Source organism: Tachypleus tridentatus, chromosome 8 (genome assembly GCF_004210375.1).
Source record: "Tachypleus tridentatus isolate NWPU-2018 chromosome 8, ASM421037v1, whole genome shotgun sequence".
Taxonomy (NCBI): domain Eukaryota; kingdom Metazoa; phylum Arthropoda; class Merostomata; order Xiphosura; family Limulidae; genus Tachypleus; species Tachypleus tridentatus.
Window position 1 is genome coordinate 96,196,787 of NC_134832.1, and position 21,948 is coordinate 96,218,734.

Genomic DNA, 21,948 nt, shown 5'->3' on the forward strand with positions numbered 1-21,948 from the left:
TACGACTGACCATACCATTATAACGCCCCCAAGGCTGAAAGGCCTTGTACATTAAATGACGTGTTTAGATGCCGGTCGAGCAGACACAATGTCAGCTCATGTTAGTAAAGGAACAGTGGATGACACACATTACGTGCGCTGATCGTTACAACGAAACAAAGAAACCGAAGAGAGAAGAATATTAAACAGGGCATAAACTTGAATATGGGAGAACATAATAAAAAACAACAATGAAACGTGTGTTGTACAGCGAACATAATGAAAAACAAAGATGAAACGTGTGTTGTACAGCGAACATAATGAAAAACAAATATAAAACGTGTGTTGTACAGCAAACATAATGAAAAACAAAGATGAAACGTGTGTTGTACAGCGAACATAATGAAAAACAACAATGAAACGTGTGTTGTACAGCGAACATAATGAAAAACAACAATGAAACGTGTGTTGTACAGCGAACATAATGAAAAACAAAGATGAAACGTGTGTTGTACAGCGAACATAATGAAAAACAAAGATGAAACGTGTGTTGTACAGCGAACATAATGAAAAACAAATATGAAACGTGTGTTGTACAGCGAACATAATGAAAAACAAAGATGAAACGTGTGTTGTACAGCGAACATAATGAAAAACAACAATGAAACGTGTGTTGTACAGCGAACATAATGAAAAACAACAATGAAACGTGTGTTGTACAGCGAACATAATGAAAAACAAAGATGAAACGTGTGTTGTACAGCGAACATAATAAAAAACAACAATGAAACGTGTGTTGTACAGAGAACATAATAAAAAACAAAGATGAAACGTGTGTTGTACAGTGTTCGAGTTATTCTGCACTCACCACAGTGAACGTGAAGGTAAGTAAAGGTGACACGTGTGTTTTACAGTGTTCTAGTTGTTCTGTACTCACCACAGTAAACCTGAAGATAAGTAAAGATGAAACGTGTTGTACAGTGTACGAGTTATTCTGCAATCACCACAGTGAACGTGAAGGTAAGTAAAGGTGACACGTGTATTTTACAGTGTTCTAGTTGTTCTGTACTCACCACAGTGAACCTGAAGATAAGTAAAGATGAAACGTGTTGTACAGTGTACGAGTTATTCTGCACTCACCACAGTGAACGTGAAGGTAAGTAAAGATGAAACGTGTGTTGTACAGTGTTCTAGTTGTTCTGTACTCACCACAGTGAACCTGAAGATAAGTAAAGATGAAACGTGTTGTACAGTGTACGAGTTGTTCCGTACTCACGACTGTTAATTTTCCAGTGTTGGCCATATGTTAAATTATCCAAAGGATAACAAATACAAGTGATATAGCAGCTTCATACAGCTTTTGAAATGCACATGTCTGAATATCGACATGCTCCTTCTTAGGGCATTCAAGTCTTTATATATAAACACCTCTTGAAAAAATAACATTTAGCATTTTTTAATAGTTAGTTGCCAATTTACCGCAAGTTGAAATAACGTATACAACAGCTGTATTTTCTTATAAAACCTACAGTTAAGTTAGATTGTGGAATACCTTTAGTATTGTACTAATATTCTATTCTTCCACTTTTGTTCGTTGTCAAAAATATGAGTAAATACGTTACTCTATTTGATTAATTAGCTCCATAATAATGAATGCACATTCATTCACACGATTTACAGACATAACCATGACGTGTTCCATTTTTTGTGCTTGTTTTCAGACACTCTCCGTCACTTTATTTCGTATTGTGCTTCCTACTAAACTAACAAAGTGTATGGCTACATCTGAAAGTGGACATTATGAGGGTCTTCTTGTCTTTACGGTCATAACTGATTGAGGGTAGTTCAAAGTGCAAAATCAGAATGTGCCAGATACAGAAGGTGTGATATGTATGAGTTAGAAACGGTAATTTACAGAAGTAGAGACAGGGGAACTCCAGTACAATAACATACCGAAGAAAAGACAAGGGAACTCCAGTACAATAACATACCGGAGAAGAGACAGGGGAACTTCAGTACAATAACATACCGGAGAAAAGACAGGGGAACTCCAGTACAATAACATACCGGAGAAAAGACAAGGGAACACCAGTACAATAACATACCGGAGAAAAGACAAGGGAACTCCAGTACAATAACATACCGGAGAAAAGACAAGGGAACTCCAGTACAATAACATACCGGAGAAAAAAAACAAGGGAACTCCAGTACAATAACATACCGGAGAAAAAAAACAAGGGAACTCCAGTACAATAACATACCGGAGAAAAGACAAGGGAACACCAGTACAATAACATACCGGAGAAAAGACAAGGGAACTCCAGTACAATAACATACCGGAGAAAAAAAACAAGGGAACCCAGTACAATAACATACCGGAGAAAAGACAAGGGAACACCAGTACAATAACATACCGGAGAAAAGACAAGGGAACACCAGTACAATAACATACCGGAGAAAAGACAAGGGAACTCCAGTACAATAACATACCGGAGAAAAGACAAGGGAACTCCAGTACAATAACATACCGGAGAAAAGACAAGGGAACTCCAGTACAATAACATACCGGAGAAAAGACAAGGGAACTCCAGTACAATAACATACCGGAGAAAAGACAAGGGAACTCCAGTACAATAACATACCGGAGAAAAGACAGGGGAACTCCAGTACAATAACATACCGGAGAAAAGACAAGGGAACTCCAGTACAATAACATACCGGAGAAAAGACAAGGGAACTCCAGTACAATGACATACCGGAGAAAAGACAAGGGAACTCCAGTACAATAACATACCGGAGAAAAGACAAGGGAACTCCAGTACAATAAAATACCGGAGAAAAGACAAGGGAACACCAGTACAATAACATACCGGAGAAAAGATAAGGGAACTTCAGTACAATAACATACCGGAGAAGAGACAAGGGAACACCAGTACAATAACATACCGGAGAAAAGACAACGGAACTCCAGTACAATAACATACCGGAGAAAAGACAAGGGAACTCCAGTACAATAAAATACCGGAGAAAAGACAAGGGAACTCCAGTACAATAACATACCGGAGAAAAGACAAGGGAACTTCAGTACAATAACATACCGGAGAAGAGACAAGGGAACTCCAGTACAATAACATACCGGAGAAAAGACAACGGAACCCAGTACAATAACATACCGGAGAAAAGACAAGGGAACTCCAGTACAATAAAATACCGGAGAAAAGACAAGGGAACACCAGTACAATAACATACCGGAGAAAAGACAAGGGAACTTCAGTACAATAACATACCGGAGAAGAGACAAGGGAACACCAGTACAATAACATACCGGAGAAAAGACAAGGGAACTTCAGTACAATAACATACCGGAGAAGAGACAAGGGAACACCAGTACAATAACATACCGGAGAAAAGACAACGGAACTCCAGTACAATAAAATACCGGAGAAAAAACAAGGGAACACCAGTACAATAACATACCGGAGAAAAGACAACGGAACTCCAGTACAATAAAATACCGGAGAAAAGACAAGGGAACACCAGTACAATAACATACCGGAGAAAAGACAAGGGAACTCCAGTACAATAACATACCGGAGAAAAGACAGGGGAACTCCAGTACAATAACATACCGGAGAAAAGACAAGGGAACACCAGTACAATAACATACCGGAGAAAAGACAAGGGAACACCAGTACAATAACATACCGGAGAAAAGACAAGGGAACACCAGTACAATAACATACCGGAGAAAAGACAACGGAACTCCAGTACAATAAAATACCGGAGAAAAGACAAGGGAACACCAGTACAATAACATACCGGAGAAAAGACAAGGGAACTTCAGTACAATAACATACCGGAGAAGAGACAAGGGAACACCAGTACAATAACATACCGGAGAAAAGACAAGGGAACACCAGTACAATAACATACCGGAGAAAAGACAAGGGAACACGAGTACAATAACATACCGGAGAAAAGACAAGGGAACTTCAGTACAATAACATACCGGAGAAAAGACAAGGGAACTCCAGTACAATAACATACCGGAGAAAAGACAAGGGAACACCAGTACAATAACATACCGGAGAAAAGACAAGGGAACACCAGTACAATAACATACCGGAGAAAAGACAAGGGAACTTCAGTACAATAACATACCGGAGAAGAGACAAGGGAACTCCAGTACAATAAAATACCGGAGAAAAGACAAGGGAACTCCAGTACAATAACATACCGGAGAAAAGACAAGGGAACACCAGTACAATAACATACCGGAGAAAAGACAAGGGAACTTCAGTACAATAACATACCGGAGAAAAGACAAGGGAACACCAGTACAATAACATACCGGAGAAAAGACAAGGGAACTTCAGTACAATAACATACCGGAGAAGAGACAAGGGAACACCAGTACAATAACATACCGGAGAAAAGACAAGGGAACACCAGTACAATAACATACCGGAGAAAAGACAAGGGAACACCAGTACAATAACATACCGGAGAAAAGACAAGGGAACTTCAGTACAATAACATACCGGAGAAGAGACAAGGGAACTCCAGTACAATAACATACCGGAGAAGAGACAAGGGAACTCCAGTACAATAACATACCGGAGAAAAGACAAGGGAACTCCAGTACAATAACATACCGGAGAAAAGACAAGGGAACTCCAGTACAATAACATACCGGAGAAAAGACAAGGGAACTCCAGTACAATAACATACCGGAGAAAAGACAAGGGAACTCCAGTACAATAACATACCGGAGAAAAGACAAGGGAACTCCAGTACAATGACATACCGGAGAAAAGACAAGGGAACTCCAGTACAATAACATACCGGAGAAAAGACAAGGGAACTCCAGTACAATAAAATACCGGAGAAAAGACAAGGGAACACCAGTACAATAACATACCGGAGAAAAGACAAGGGAACTTCAGTACAATAACATACCGGAGAAGAGACAAGGGAACACCAGTACAATAACATACCGGAGAAAAGACAACGGAACTCCAGTACAATAACATACCGGAGAAAAGACAAGGGAACTCCAGTACAATAAAATACCGGAGAAAAGACAAGGGAACTCCAGTACAATAACATACCGGAGAAAAGACAAGGGAACTTCAGTACAATAACATACCGGAGAAGAGACAAGGGAACTCCAGTACAATAACATACCGGAGAAAAGACAACGGAACTCCAGTACAATAACATACCGGAGAAAAGACAAGGGAACTCCAGTACAATAAAATACCGGAGAAAAGACAAGGGAACACCAGTACAATAACATACCGGAGAAAAGACAAGGGAACTTCAGTACAATAACATACCGGAGAAGAGACAAGGGAACACCAGTACAATAACATACCGGAGAAAAGACAAGGGAACTTCAGTACAATAACATACCGGAGAAGAGACAAGGGAACACCAGTACAATAACATACCGGAGAAAAGACAACGGAACTCCAGTACAATAAAATACCGGAGAAAAAACAAGGGAACACCAGTACAATAACATACCGGAGAAAAGACAACGGAACTCCAGTACAATAAAATACCGGAGAAAAGACAAGGGAACACCAGTACAATAACATACCGGAGAAAAGACAAGGGAACTCCAGTACAATAACATACCGGAGAAAAGACAGGGGAACTCCAGTACAATAACATACCGGAGAAAAGACAAGGGAACACCAGTACAATAACATACCGGAGAAAAGACAAGGGAACACCAGTACAATAACATACCGGAGAAAAGACAAGGGAACACCAGTACAATAACATACCGGAGAAAAGACAACGGAACTCCAGTACAATAAAATACCGGAGAAAAGACAAGGGAACACCAGTACAATAACATACCGGAGAAAAGACAAGGGAACTTCAGTACAATAACATACCGGAGAAAGAGACAAGGGAACACCAGTACAATAACATACCGGAGAAAAGACAAGGGAACACCAGTACAATAACATACCGGAGAAAAGACAAGGGAACACCAGTACAATAACATACCGGAGAAAAGACAAGGGAACTTCAGTACAATAACATACCGGAGAAGAGACAAGGGAACTCCAGTACAATAAAATACCGGAGAAAAGACAAGGGAACTCCAGTACAATAACATACCGGAGAAAAGACAAGGGAACACCAGTACAATAACATACCGGAGAAAAGACAAGGGAACTTCAGTACAATAACATACCGGAGAAAAGACAAGGGAACTCCAGTACAATAACATACCGGAGAAGAGACAAGGGAACTCCAGTACAATAACATACCGGAGAAAAGACAAGGGAACTCCAGTACAATAACATACCGGAGAAAAGACAACGGAACTCCAGTACAATAACATACCGGAGAAAAGACAAGGGAACACCAGTACAATGACATACCGGAGAAAAGACAAGGGAACTTCAGTACAATAACATACCGGAGAAGAGACAAGGGAACTCCAGTACAATAAAATACCGGAGAAAAGACAAGGGAACTCCAGTACAATAACATACCGGAGAAAAGACAAGGGAACACCAGTACAATAACATACCGGAGAAAAGACAAGGGAACTTCAGTACAATAACATACCGGAGAAGAGACAAGGGAACTCCAGTACAATAAAATACCGGAGAAAAGACAAGGGAACTCCAGTACAATAACATACCGGAGAAAAGACAAGGGAACACCAGTACAATAACATACCGGAGAAAAAAAACAAGGGAACTTCAGTACCAAAACATACCGGAGAAGAGACAAGGGAACACCAGTACAATAACATACCGGAGAAAAAAAAACAAGGGAACTTCAGTACCAAAACATACCGGAGAAGAGACAAGGGAACTCCAGTACAATAAAATACCGGAGAAAAGACAAGGGAACACCAGTACAATAACATACCGGAGAAAAAAAACAAGGGAACTCCAGTACAATAACATACCGGAGAAAAGACAAGGAAACACCAGTACAAAAACATACCGGAGAAGAGACAAGGGAACTCCAGTACAAGAAGGTACGAGAGAGTACAGGGAACACCGATACCGGTAGAACTGGTTTGTGTGATTTTTGAATTTTGCGCACAAAGATGCACGAGAGCTACTTGCGCTAGCCGTGCCTGATTCAGCAGTGTAAGACAAGAAGGAAGGCAACTATTAATCACCACCCCCAACAAATACTTGGGCCATTCCTTTACCAACGAATAGTGAGATTAACCGTCACATTGGAACACCCCCACGGTTGAAAGGGCGCTAGCCGTGCCTGATTTAGCAGTGTAAGACAAGAAGGAAGGCAACTATTAATCACCACCCCCAACAAATACTTGGGCCATTCCTTTACCAACGAATAGTGAGATTAACCGTCACATTGGAACACCCCCACGGTTGAAAGGGCGGGCACGGTTGGTGTGATGGGGATTCGAACTTATGACCCTCAGATTACTAGTCGAGCGCCCTATTCACCTGGCCATGTCGGGCCTGGGGAAGTAACAGTAAACAGACAACAGTGGTCTTCCAAGTTTCAAGTCAGAGAAAAGCAAAGGCTCAGATACTCTTAAGATTATTACAGACTGTGATTTTAGTACAAAAATCCGTAAAAAAAATCTGAATATTCCAGTTATGTCCTCAAATGCTTCATTAAGTCTACAACATTTCAAAGGATTCTGACTATCGAAGAAGTTCAAGCAATGGCACTACTGTGAAAGAGTTGCATGCTGAGATTTGAAAAATGGCTCAATGTACGTTTTAGAAAAAATATTATAATTGCCGAGAAACAGTATGGTTTGAAGTGGTCAAATGGGATATAGATGGTGCATGTTAATATGTTTTTATATCACTTTTGGTAAACATTCTACACGCTGTGGACTATTTCGTATAAAAGAGAATAAAAGGAATACAAACTTATTTTAGATTAGTTGATAGTTGAAAAATTTGTGGAAAGAAAGCAGAAAAACTGACCACAAGAGGGTCTTATAACTACGTCTATCAAGTAGGTAGATTAGTATTCCATTCACGACCCATTGGAATTATTTGGATGGTGAAGGAAAATCCTTGAAAAAAACCCATCGGCAATCGAATAAAAGTACATGCTCGAATAAAAAGAACACGCTTTAAAGGTCAAAGGAGACTCATGGTAGAACATTCTAAGAAACGACAATATGGTTCAAAAAGGAAAATACAAAAAAATGAGCATCATGGTGCAAGGGCAAGGTAGTCAGACTTACCACAAGAAATCCATGAGGAAATGGAAAGTTAGTTTCTAAGAAGTTTGTTAACTTCTAACAAGAAGTGAACGACATGATCTGACAAAGAAAACCAAGGAACAGGCAGGTAGCAGAATAAAGAGAGAAGAGGAAGAAACCGGCTGACAATATTTAATTTTAGGGCTATACATATACTTACATACGTATATATGTGCGTGTGTAAAATGAGAAACAATTTCTTATAAACTTACAATAAAACGCCTTGTTTGTGGTATAGACGTCCAAATTGTGTTTGCTAATTAGTCAACATTCAAAGAGTTAGGTTGTTAAAAACTACGACGATACGATAAGTGCTATTTGTTTGACTTTAAATATCTCTGGAGCTCTCCTCCTGATGTATGGAAAACAGTGGTGAGTTATTAAAGGTAAAACGTCGTAAGATTGTAAAGAATATGACGACTGTTAAAACAGTCGTTTCTTTACAACCTCACTGCATCAATAAAACATGATATTAAAACGAATTATAATTATCAATATCGAGCAATGGGATAATTACAAACAACAGTTAAAAATGTTATGATTTCCTTATACGAATACCAAAACGAATCACTAGTAGAACACTAGGAAAGTTTTTAGGACACAAAACTGTTCATCCAAAAGTAGAAACATGTTATGTGAAATTTTTACCGATGGAGCTACTTGATTCCCACGTGCCATGGAATATGGAGGTCAGAGACCAAGGTCACGTACTCACAGCTATTTCTGTCCTGAAGCTAATAAGTCGGAAAATTCGGATGATGCCAACAAGGCAAGAAATAATATAAATTAGTTTGTCCCAAAATGAGTTCTCGCAAGATTAACGATTTCTACAACAGCGAGATATAGTTTAGCTGGAAATATAGTTATTGAAATATCCGAAACATTGCAGTGTTTCTTATCGACTGTTAGTCAGGAAGTGGAAAACGATTACTGTTATTACCGAGTTTAGTCGATACACTACTATGATACTCAACGAAGCTTTATTCCTGCCGTATTACTGTTGAAGATTTTAAACATAACTGTTTCCCGCCATTTTAAATAACGAAAACCTTTTCATTCAATGCATGTTTTTTCTAATTTAAATAAATACGTAGCTATAAAGTACTGAGGGCTGTTAGAAAATCATAAGAAGTGCTCTTGTTTCACTGTATTTGGATATATAACAATTTAAGGGTTTGATTCTTATTAAGTACACAGCCACACCAATGGCCTATATGTGCTATGCTAACCAGCAACATCAAACCCAGTTTTTCGAGTCATACGCCTTCACAGTTACTGCCAAACTACTGAAGAGGCATAACTGATAATGTGTAATATCCGGTAGACAAAGAAACAAACCTACCAATATGGTAAATAATAATATATGTAGTTACACGATCCAAAACAATAGAGCTAAATAAAGTAATTTTACATGTTATTTGAGCTTAATATAAACTGGTTATAGAATAATAACTAGCCGAGAAGATAATTGAATATTAGGTTTTACAATGAAGAGAACAGTAGGCTTCAGATTTTCTAATTGATTGGGTATTGTATCAGGAGCTGTTGGAAAGATAAGATTATTTCAAAACTTTCAAAGTTTTACCACATTGTACTACAATAACAGTAGGCAGAAGGAAGCGAAGCTACTCAAGAAAACAAAACTGAAAGATACACACAACTGGTATTACTGGTACATGCGAACTAATATTGTCAAACACACTATAACAAGGGTTACCATTACGTCATCACAAGTACAACCAAACGGTTATGACTAAATTTTTAAAAGCTTCCTCTCTCACAATAAATATTGCACTTTTATTAACCTTCCTGTCTTTGTCACTTGTACTGTTCAAATTTTCTTTTTTCATTTCACTTCCAACAAACTGCAACCCCAACGTCTCTATACTAAAGGGTAGTAACAAATGTATAACGCATGCATTTGTTGATTCTTTACACATTATACTTTATACATAATACTTTATGCATTATAATTTATACATTATACTTTATACATAACACTTTATACTTTCTTCGACAAATTTTAAATAATATTTAGGAAATTAGAGCAATATGATTTACTGGTTTATACAATACATTTTCTTATTTCAGTTAGAACAGTATAAAAATACTTGTCTTTTTAATGGCCAGCTTAAGAAATACCGTATCGTTTGTTTAGATGAATGTTTCAAGTTTTATAAGAAACGTAACACATACTTGAGAATATTTATAACTAGAAACGTTCCTTTCTAACAAGTATATCAATTTCTTTCCGCAACGTTGACCTACGATTGACATGGACACCTTTTGTAAATGTTACAACTTAATACTCTCACAGAACAATGGAATTTTATAGAAAACAGAACACTTAGATGTATAAGAATTTCATATTACGTAGAAATCATGTATGTTAACTACGTATAAACTGCGCTGATAGGACTGACTTGTCAAAAAAACTATCCATTTTGGTTTAACAAGCAACCTATACAAAAAGTCACTTACAGAAACAATTATAATATGTTTTACTACCTGCTGAAATGTAATAATATGTGATATAAGTTTTAATGGTTATTTTTACCAAACAAACATGGATAGACTATTGGATCAAAACTAGGTTTGGTAATCCTCATACCTGCATGCAAACATTAACCAAAAAAACAGGTATTAACTTCATATAAAAACGACACAAATTATAATACATAAGACACGAAGTACGCGAAATATATTACTTTGAATCTAGAGTTATATCATCAAAACACTGTGAGGTATTTAAAAGAACTTGTTTCTTGTTTAGTTGAATTTTGCGCAAAACTATACGAGGACGACTTGCACTAGCCATCTCTTATTTTGAAAGTAAATTAGAAGTCAGATAGTTAACAGCGCCAACTTCTGCGCTACTCAGACCGAAGAGTAGAATTTGGCCATCATTCTTATAACGCACCCACGGCCCCAATTTGTGAAGTGTACTCTTTTTTTCTTTCTTTTCGGCATCCACAGACCTATCACGGAACCTCAAATATATAACCCGGCACGCTAACCATTATGTCGCAATTGACTTAAAATCTAGTAAGGCATAATTTATCAGAGTTTGGGATGATAGCCTTAGCCAGCCTTATGGTTAGGCAAGCAGGGCCCCTCGCTATGGGAGACCTGCAAAGATATTTTCATGGAGATTTTTAAAGAAGAAGCTGAAATATTTCCAAACCATACGATCGACCCATTGACGAATCTATTACATCGTTCTGTGTACTATTTCCGTCACAGTTTTTTACATTGCCGAATACTATGAGGGGTCCCTCGTTTTCTATCTTGCCTAGGGCCCGGCGGTGGTTAAGGACGCCACTGACTATAATGACAACGAATAGATCACTTTTTAGATCTTAAAACTCACTAGTAAGTAGAAAATAATCACAACGTACAATCTTAAAACCAAATATGGTATGGAAATGGGCTATAGTTTGAAAACCAAGTTGTAAATTTATAACAGTGAACAAATAACTAAGGTAAAAAGAAGTCCAAAATGTTATATGATTGAAACTATAGTATCCCAAGTTGTTGTTTTTTTGATAGATCAACAATATTTTTATTCCCAAAGTGGCATAGCTTAGTAGATAGGGCCCTCTATCCACAATCTAAAGGTCGCAGGTTCAAATCCTGTTTCGAACACTTTCGTCTTTTCGGCCTTAAAAGCATTATAATAGGAGGATTCGTTGGTAAAAGCAGGCTAAGAGGTGGACGGTGTTGACTAGCTTTCAACATTTTGCAGTTCTCTTTAACCCTTACACAGTAGCCATTATCTATTGATACTGCTACCTACAACATTCCTGCTGTTTAAGGGTTAAATAATCAGGCAATAAATATATTTAACTGGAAATCCTGATGTAGAAAAAAAACTTTTCGAGCCATTCAAATAAATTACTACTTCCAACACCCCTACAATGGTGCCTCTACACTACAGACACGATAGTATAACCCCCCTACAATGGTGCCTCTACACTACAGACACGATAGTATAACACCCCTACAATGGTGCCTCTACACTACAAACACGATAGTATAACTCCCCTACAATGGTGCCTCTGCACTACAGACACGATAGTATAACTCCCCTACAACGGTGCCTCTACACTACAGACACGATAGTATAACACCCCTACAATGATGCCTCTACACTACAGACACGATAGTATAACACCCCTACAATGGTGCCTCTACACTACGGACACGATAGTATAACACCCCTACAATGGTGCCTCTACACTACAGACACGATAGTATAACACCCCTACAATGGTGCCTCTACACTACAGACACGATAGTATAACTCCCCTACAATGGTGCCTCTACACTACAGACACGATAGTATAACACCCCTTCAATGGTGCCTCTACACTACAGACACAATAGTATAACACCCCTACAATGGTGCCTCTACACTACAGACACGATAGTATAACACCCTACAATGGTGCCTCTACACTACAGACACGATAGTATAACACCCTACAATGGTGCCTCTACACTACAGACACGATAGTATAACACCCTACAATGGTGCCTCTACACTACAGACACGATAGTATAATTCCCCTACAATGGTGCCTCTACACTACAGACACGATAGTATAACACCCTACAATGGTGCCTCTACACTACAGACACGATAGTATAATGATAGTATAATGATAGTGTGATGATAGTATAATGATAGTGTGATGATAGTGTAATGATAGTGTGATTATAGTGTAATGATAGTGTGATGATAGTGTAATGATAGTATAATGATAGTGTAATGATAGTGTGATGATAGTGTGATGATAGTGTGATGATAGTGTAATGATAGTGTGATGATAGTGTAATGATAGTGTAATGATAGTGTGATGATAGTGTGATGATAGTGTAATGATAGTGTGATGATAGTGTGATGATAGTGTGATGATAGTATAATGATAGTGTAATGAGCAAATGCTTGGTTAGATTTTCATTGCCGATGTTATGCGTACGTAAAAGCAACACGTGATAAAACTAGACCATTATCTTGAATTACATCTTGGCTTTCCTTCAGACGTGGTGTGGTTTGTCGGTAACAGGTGGAAAGCACATCTCTTTACATTGAACTTTAGATTTACCCTGTGGCCACTGCAGTACAAGCATTAACCCGAGCAGTCACCTATTTTACACTTTTATTATTTTCTATGGCTAAGAGGCCCAGTACAGAAAGTTAAGTACTGAACAAGCTCCATTATAAAGTGGAGTGTAGTATTTTAAGCTGTCTTTTAATAAAGAAATGTCAGATCTCGCTTTTGAATTACGTCACCACATCCAGCAACATTATATTGTGGCACTTAAAACAGACAGATAAGCAACGTGTAGGTCTTCTGACTGTAGCATGTATATACTAAATGCTTTATACACTATACAGCCAGTGTCTTCAGAGAGCCATCCTCCTATATAATATATGAAGTAAAGCAGTAAGAAAAATCAATACCCATAGCTCTATTACACACATTCGTAGAATAATTACCTTAAAAGACACTAAGGTTTATTTAAAGCGACGTTTTAGACATAAATGTTTTATTTGGAAAGGCTGCTTTTCTATCGGTAATTTGTTTTCGCACTCAGAGGAATTCGTCCATTACTGTGTATTACATATAGATAATTTTGTTACACAGATACCAGTAAATGCTCAAAATGTTCTCAAATAAATCTTCATGACAATCTCCAGCTGCAGCTTAACATTTCACATCTCGAAATAATGCGATCAGATTTTCAATAGATACAATAAACAATTATGAACTCAGAGATGGACATAAAAATACATCAAACAAGGTAAATAAATATTTGAAATTAGAAATCCTGCAAGTTGGAATCGTCAAAAAATAATAATAAAGAAATCAAGGCTGCAGACATTGTAGACATTAATTACTAAAAATCTAATGAATTCTAAGTACCAGTATAAGAGTTAAAATAAGGATTTGTGGTTCGAGTAAATACTGTCTTTAGTATCTTCAACCACATCTCTTAACCCTTTTTGACAATCATTGCTTGCAGGTTTTTCAGTTGTTTTTTATTTATCTGTTTATTTATTTATAGTGTGATACACAAAAAATTACTAACAGCGTAATATTTAGAATTGTCTCCCGCTGGTGCAGCGGCAAGTCTACATATTTAAAACGCTAAAATCAGGGGTTTGATTCCCCTCGGTGGGTCAGCAGATAGCCCGATGTGGCTTTGATATACGAAAACACACACATACGAAAAGTATAATTAAGGATAATTATGTTTCGACAGCTCGAAAAACACGTTCACACTTTAGCAATATACCAGATTGTCGGAAATTTGTACGGCAATACTGAAACTGCTGGGAAAATTATCTTCAAATTTTCGATACACTTTGGTTAACCACAAAAAAATTAGATGATGTTGTTTTGTATTACAACAACAGTCATTTAGTGAACTTTTTGTGTTAAAGTTTAATACAAAATAAGAATTAAAAATAACAATATAATTTAACACAATAAAACTAACATGTTCGAAGTTTCTACAAACAAGTCACTGTAAACCAGCATGTTTCTAAATATATTACAGAGATCCATACTCGCGACCCAGCAGGGCCAGGTGGTTAAGGTACTCGATATGCACTAAACATGCTCGCTCTTTCAGCCGTGGGGGCGTTATAATGTGACAGTTAATCCCACTATTCGTTGGTAAGAGTAACCCAAGAGTTGGCGGTGGGTGGTGATGACTAGCTGCTTTCCCTCTAGTCTTACACTACAAAAGTAGAGATGGCTAGCGCGAACTAAAAAGAACCAATTGCTTTATGATATTATTAAAATACGATATAACGTTAGATGCTAACTTCATTTCCATGCAGTATCGAAAATTTTGTTTTTAAATGGGAACCATATATAATATATAAATGTTACATAACAGAACTTGAAATACCTAACCAGAAATGTACTGTCTCAGGCAACAATGGATATAAAACTAACCTCTGTATTACCTGAAACTTCGGAAGCAAAGGTAATGATGTTTGTTTTGTTTTTGGAATTTCGCACAAAGCTACTCAAGGGCTATCTGTGCTAGCCGTCCCTAATTTAGCAGTGTAAGACTAGAGGGAAGGCAGCTAGTCATCATCACCCACCGCCAACTCTTGGGCTACTCTTTTACCAACGAATAGTGGGATTGACCATCACATTATACACCCCCACGGCTGGGTGGGCGAGCATGTTTAGCGCGACGCGGGCGCGAACCCGCGACCCTCGGATTACGAGTCGCACGCCTTACGCGCTTGGCCATGCCAGGCCCAAAGGTAATGAATCATCTGAGTTACAAGTACATACTTTCTATACAAGACTTTCTGCCCACCCGTCACAAAAAGATTATACAATTTATCTCAAATCTACTTTCAATCAAATTTTATTCACTTGCTTATCCTGACACTTTTGTACACTTTTGTCGATTTTGTTACTTCCGGAACCAGTTACACAAGTCTGTCTCAACTGAGGTGATTCCGTAAACTCGACATCAAGAAAAAACACAACCAAACTTTTATTTATTTTTTAACGAGGAAAGTCTGGCACTGTTACAGATGAATGATGTGTAGCTTTGACATTCATGTGAGTGAGACCAGCGACACCGGCAGCTACGGACAAGGTTGGAATCAGGAATGATCGCTCAATGCAGAGTGTTTGCACATGATCCACGTCGTGCGTTTGATGCTCACCCCGGAAGGGAACTTACGATGCGCATGTAAAGCGTGTGCCAAGAAAACAAAAACAAGACATTAAAAGTGCTTGAGGACTAACATATTTGAAAGTTAACTACTGATGACACCTAGAACTTTCGGCATAAGTTCATAGTGTTTACTTTACATTGTTTATCCAAATTTCGAACTGTTTCTTCGAAAAAAGAAGGATTGTTGTAAGTTATATTTTAAATCTTAAGAATTTATGGTGGCTAGAAAACGCAGAACGCTTAGAAAATTCTTAGTAACAGTGTTTTAGCACATTCGAAGATATATCATAAATGCGAGATAGATTTGAAATCTCTAATTGTTACAAGAGAGAGGGATAAATCAGTGAGAATATCTTCGTGATGTATTTGGGTTTGCTATTACGTAATCGAGTTACTCCTTTCACAATGTTTAATAACCTTTAAAATATTGGATCATTTTCGCATAATAGTTCAAAATCAAGATGAGGACTTGATTATATCCATTATAATACTTTGTTTAAAACAGTTGACAAATATTCAAGAGTCTAATCTTGACAGCAAAGCTAATGAAACAAGAAAACGCCAACCAATAAAACTTAATTTGTGTGTGTTTTTTCTTAAAGCAAAGCTACATCGAGCTACATGCTGAGTCTCACGGGAAGAATTGAACCCGTAATTTTAGCGTTGTAAATCCGTAGACTTACTACCGTGTTAGTATGAGACTGAAACTTACTAACGACTTAAATAATTATAAAAAAGTTTATCAACGATTTTGATACCTAATCATGGTAATATTGGGAAATCGAACGACTGAAAATTTGATAAAAATAATGGTGAACAAACTGTCCCAGAGCATAAAAAAATTAAAACTTGCTGAACTATTTTCACACGAAATATACGTGAGTTGACACTCAAAGAAACCAAGTTTCTGAGACAAAGTTCGAAAACAGCTTTTTTCTTGCATCACACTTCAGTCTTTTATTCAATCAAATCAATAGTCATTTTAGTAACGTGTGCTATCATAAAACATTCATGTATTCAGACGATAACTGATTACGTCAATTTCAAAATACTCCTTCACAACTAAAATTTCATTTGTTATTCCGCATTTTTATATTGTCTTTTATATACTTTTCCATTAAAACAGTGGTTATTTTCCTAGGAGTTAAATGGGTCGCTCCACGATTCTTTTCGTTCTTTTGTACTACAGGCTATCCAATAATGTAAATTTTGCACTTGAAGTAATTCACTAAAATGAGCTTTGTATTTAATATTAGTTGGCAGGATAACCCAGGCACTTTGTTATGTTGGAAAACAGAAACCTGCAGTACACGTTACTAAACCTGGTACAACTCAGGTAACAAAGGACACATCCCTACTTTCCACCATTACCATAATAACTACTCTTAATTCCCACGGGAAAGTTTGGCAAACAACATAAGTAACTGTAAAGTTGTTCTGCTGATCTCAGGAACAGTTTAAAACTGGTATTTACTACAGACAAGTGGATTTCTCAGCGCTTTCCTCCACTTTTTATTTAGCTTATTCCAAGTAAATTTAATATTCAAATTAATGACTCAATAAATTATTTTAACACAAATGCATTAATGACTTAATGAACTATTCATAAAACACGTTTCACATATTTTTTTTAAATTTAGCTAAGTGCTTAAAATAGTAGCATTTTGTAAAATCGAAACCCACATAATACAGTAACGTTATGTTGAAACAAAGTTTTTTCTTTCCGTTAAAGGCAAATAAAAGATTAAAATACAAGATAAATAAACGAAAGTTTTTAATAAATATTAAGTAATACTTAATCACCCAATGTAATCAACTATGATTTAAATCACAAATAATGCAAAATTCAATAATTCTCCAGTTACATAAAATTTATGTATTAGGAAAAATGTAATATCATTTCATCGAAATATCCCAGTAAGGTATGAGTTATGATTAACAACTAAATATAATCTTAAAGATAACACATACAGTTCACAACTTCATTATACAACAAATACATTGTTCACATAATAAACAATGATTTAGGATGTATTGAAGTCTGAGAAGGAATGTTTTAGGACCATCACTGATCAATGTCTCTTCTAGAAAACGCACAGAAGGTATTCTACTACCTGATGAAAATCATGTTAGATCATAGTCTGTTCGTTTCATATAAGTTCCCTTCAATTTGAATGTTTTCATCTTTCTGTTATCTGGGCTTAGTAGTAATAGCCCCATATTTTCAAATTTGCTGTTATAATCATTTGGTTTGGAATTTGCTGTTCCTTTAGCCAGTAGATTTTTTTGAATTAATGTATTTATTCCAGCAGCCTGGACCTGATTCCTCAGTTAACCATTCTGTAGCAGAATCACAGTTGCAACCACTGGTATTACCTATTTATTCTATATGGGATCTTATCTATATTGGTTGAAGAGGTGTTTGGTGGTAGTTTTGTCTTTGGTGAAAATTGGAATGTGTGCCAGGCACAAACTGATTCTCCCACTGATAAATGTAGATGTACAGTTTCATCTCCATTTTCTTCCATGAACATTTTGGAAACCTGAAGGCTGGGGACTCTATCTACGAGCTGAACATTTAGATGCTTAAGGATATCTTTAAAAAGACCATCTAAAGTGTGCATATTCAAGATACTCTCCGTGTTAACAGTAGCAGATGAGATGGTTTAAGATAAGTGCTGTTATAGCTGTTCTCTCAGAAGAAAAGAAATGATCAACCTTTGGTCTTTGCTAGCTGCAAATTGATCAGAAGTCCAATTTTATTACATAACAACATATATAACAAAGACAACCGTCAGTAGTAATGGTCTGCTGCCTGCTGCGAACAAAGACCAGCTAGGGTGGTACTGCTAAAGAACACGTTCTATTGGAAACAACGCGAGTTATCACGATTAGAGTAAAGGTAAACTTTGGCTGATTGCTGTAACACTAGGCAGTCAATGCTATGACAATTCCTAACAGAGTAGATGCCCTTAGTTGGTTTATTCCCGCAGGTTAATTTTAGAGCACTAAAAAAAAATCGAGATCACCCAGCAAGTGAATCTTTAAAGACGAATTGCAGTAATGTTTTATTCATAATCTTATAAAATAATATTTGGTAAAAAGTGGTACAACGTATTTCGCGTTATTTAATAAAATAAGCTTTCAATAACAGTTAACAATAATTAACAGACGAATTTTAAGACCAGCAGTCCAATCGTGATGAATCATTCAATAATACGACGATTTTTTATGTACGAAAAATTGTTTAAAAATATTTGTTATATGCCACTTATTATTAAAAGCATTACGGTTTCAAACACCATTTTTGGTAACATGTTGCATGCTTATAAATTTAACGAAAAATTACTTTAAGATCGATTGTGATAACAATAACTAAAGGAAGGATTATTTCAAAACCGATAATAAATATGTTATTGAATTTCATCTTTACATTTAACTGTCAAGATAAAATGTTTTTAAAACGAAATAGATAACCCACGCCAGTCACTTGTAAACTAATAAAGGACTGACAAGCTACTGATGTGGGTTGTCTAGCTAACTTAAAGACATGTTTGCACGTCATCATTATGGTGATATGTTATTTCTCGCATCACTGAAACTTTAAATATTTAAATCTAGATAAAATGTCTCACAAAACGTACAACAACGAAATAAATATCTTCCACTTTCACACGCTTCTGAAGCTCACAGATTATAAAGATTTGTTATGTGAGTTTTCTGGATTACCTATTAAATACATACAGACACACACACATAACGAAAAATTCTGTACTTATTACAACAACACAAGTAATATTACAAATTATTTAATACAAATTTATCCAAATGTGGAAAGCAATCAGAATACAACTAAAGGAATACCTCGTATATGAGATTTAGGAGTTTAAGTTGTAGCAGTAACTGAATACATGCACATTGTTTTCAAATGTTGATGTAGACATGGGGACAAATAATGACCCTTAGCCGTTTTCATATAAACACTTGTCTCTTGGCGATATCGGTATTAGAGGTCACCAGTTATCACAAGTTGTTTAAACTATTTGCTCAGACTATAAAGTCACATAGGAAGAAGTTAATGCTCAAACAAAATAAAATAAGCTTTTTAGAAGATGATGAGATCACTCCTTAACATCTAACTCATGTAATTTTGAAGAAAACAAAAAAAACGTACCTCTGACCGCTAGCAGCTGGCAGAAGAGAATGCTGAAGCTCTGGTGAAGGCAATACACGTGCTATTCCATTGACATTTCCATTATGTACACCATATGCTCTAGTTCCAGCCGCTGAGGGGATTTTAACTGATAAAGGTAAAGCATCCCCTTGCTGACTGTGGTGCTGATTCACGTGGTAATAGGTATTTAAGTAAAGAGAGTCATGGAGTGATGTAGGTAGTTTAGGAGGTGGTCGATAGGTGCCGCCACTACCTTTTTCGCTGGCGAGTTCGAGGGACTGGACCATGGCCACAACCTCGTTCTTCAGTTGAGTACAGTGTGTGAAACAAACGTCACAACGATCTTCCAACAAAGATTTCCTTCCGTACTCCGGTACATGAAGTTGTTCGTAGATCACAACTGTTGGGCTACTTTCCTGAGTAAAACAAACAAAATAATAAAATTCATCAACGCTCTCCAATACACTTATTCTACCCTTTATAATTTTCTCTAACACTGTAATACTTTGGACCAGAACTGAAATGTTTTGTAGTTATCTGTCTAGGATTGGTAAAGATCAACCTTATGATTTCACGAGTGTTTAAAACAAGTGGTGTTTACATAATATTATACACAAACAAACACAATTTAGCTTTTCTTTAAGTAAACCGAACGACAGATTTCAATATTAAAATTGTAAAACACTTATAAAACGTTGTTATATACCATATATGTAACCGAGTTAATTACGTTCATCTTTCTGTTTTACTTTCAGAATAAGCAGTAATATTAATTTTGTGTGTATGCGCGCACGCGCGCGAGCGTGTTTAAGAGCAACGCTACATTGGGCTATCTGCTATCCACTGTCGGGAATCGAAACAGGAAATTCAGAGATGTAAGTTAGAAACTTACCGTTGTCAGCTTTGAGAGACAGTTGTTGACTAGTTGCGGTTTCTCTCCGTTTTAGTGTATCTTGTTTTGAAACTTTATTGAGTGTTTTGTTGTTGTTGTTTGCTTGTCAGGTTCTGTTGTATGATAACCGAGAATGTAGTTTTAGAAATGGAAGGAAACCCCTCTTTATAGCAGTTTGAATACTTTTACAAATTTTGCTCGGGCGGTTTGTTAAATTTTTCAGTGCAAGGCTACTTGGGACCTTCTCTAATCGTGAATAGATAGACTAGAAAGAAGCCAGTTAGGCAACATCGCTTGGGATATTCTAATTTAGTAGTTCGATTTTATAATCACACTTACGACGTGCCCGCAGTCCTAAAGTGCAAAAACAGGGCACGAATCACGGATTCGTAGTGCATGAAGCTAACCAATAGGCGAATTCGACCATTTATTGAACAAATGTATTTGGCTTATGCCCGGGTTTTTATTTTTTTTTCACTGTTTGGATTCATAAAGGCATAAGGTCATCAACAAGGCACTATTATATATACTTTGTTTCTTTTTATAAAACTGTCTTCTGTTACACACGTTGGTACACATGCGTAGAAATACCGATAAGCAGTAAACGTTTTATTTCAGCGTAAAATAAACAAACCAAACATGTTCGTAACGAATAATGCAAATGAATAGGTTAAGATATTGATGTTAATTTGATCCTATGAATAAATTATAAATAATCTGTTGGCAAAAGAAATGTGCAGTTAATTATTAATGCCTCGACTATTCATCAGATGAAAATGGAGTCAAGCCTAAAATATAGCAATAAAGAAGTAATCTTATTCAAACTTTCACTTTTGTAGGACTATCACTAAATCAATAATAAGTGGATAAATAATATTTGGTTCCTATAAAGTGATAATTATATGAACATATGAGTGAAACTAAACAATAATACGTTATATCAAGTCA

General features: G+C 36.7%; 1 protein-coding gene across 4 annotated transcripts in view; it reads right to left on the reverse strand.

Annotated features, from left to right (window-relative positions):
• Positions 1 to 21,948, reverse strand: part of LOC143222996 (uncharacterized) — a 191,411-nt gene that overhangs the window by 69,417 nt on the left and 100,046 nt on the right. For all 4 annotated transcript variants that reach the window (XR_013012607.1, XR_013012606.1, XR_013012608.1 and 1 more), the window contains one exon: positions 20,109 to 20,524. Coding sequence is in view for 1 of the 4 variants with exons in the window: in XM_076450332.1 (XP_076306447.1) it covers positions 20,109 to 20,524 (416 nt within the window). In the remaining 3 variants the exon portion in view is untranslated. The remainder of the gene's footprint in view (positions 1 to 20,108; positions 20,525 to 21,948) is intronic.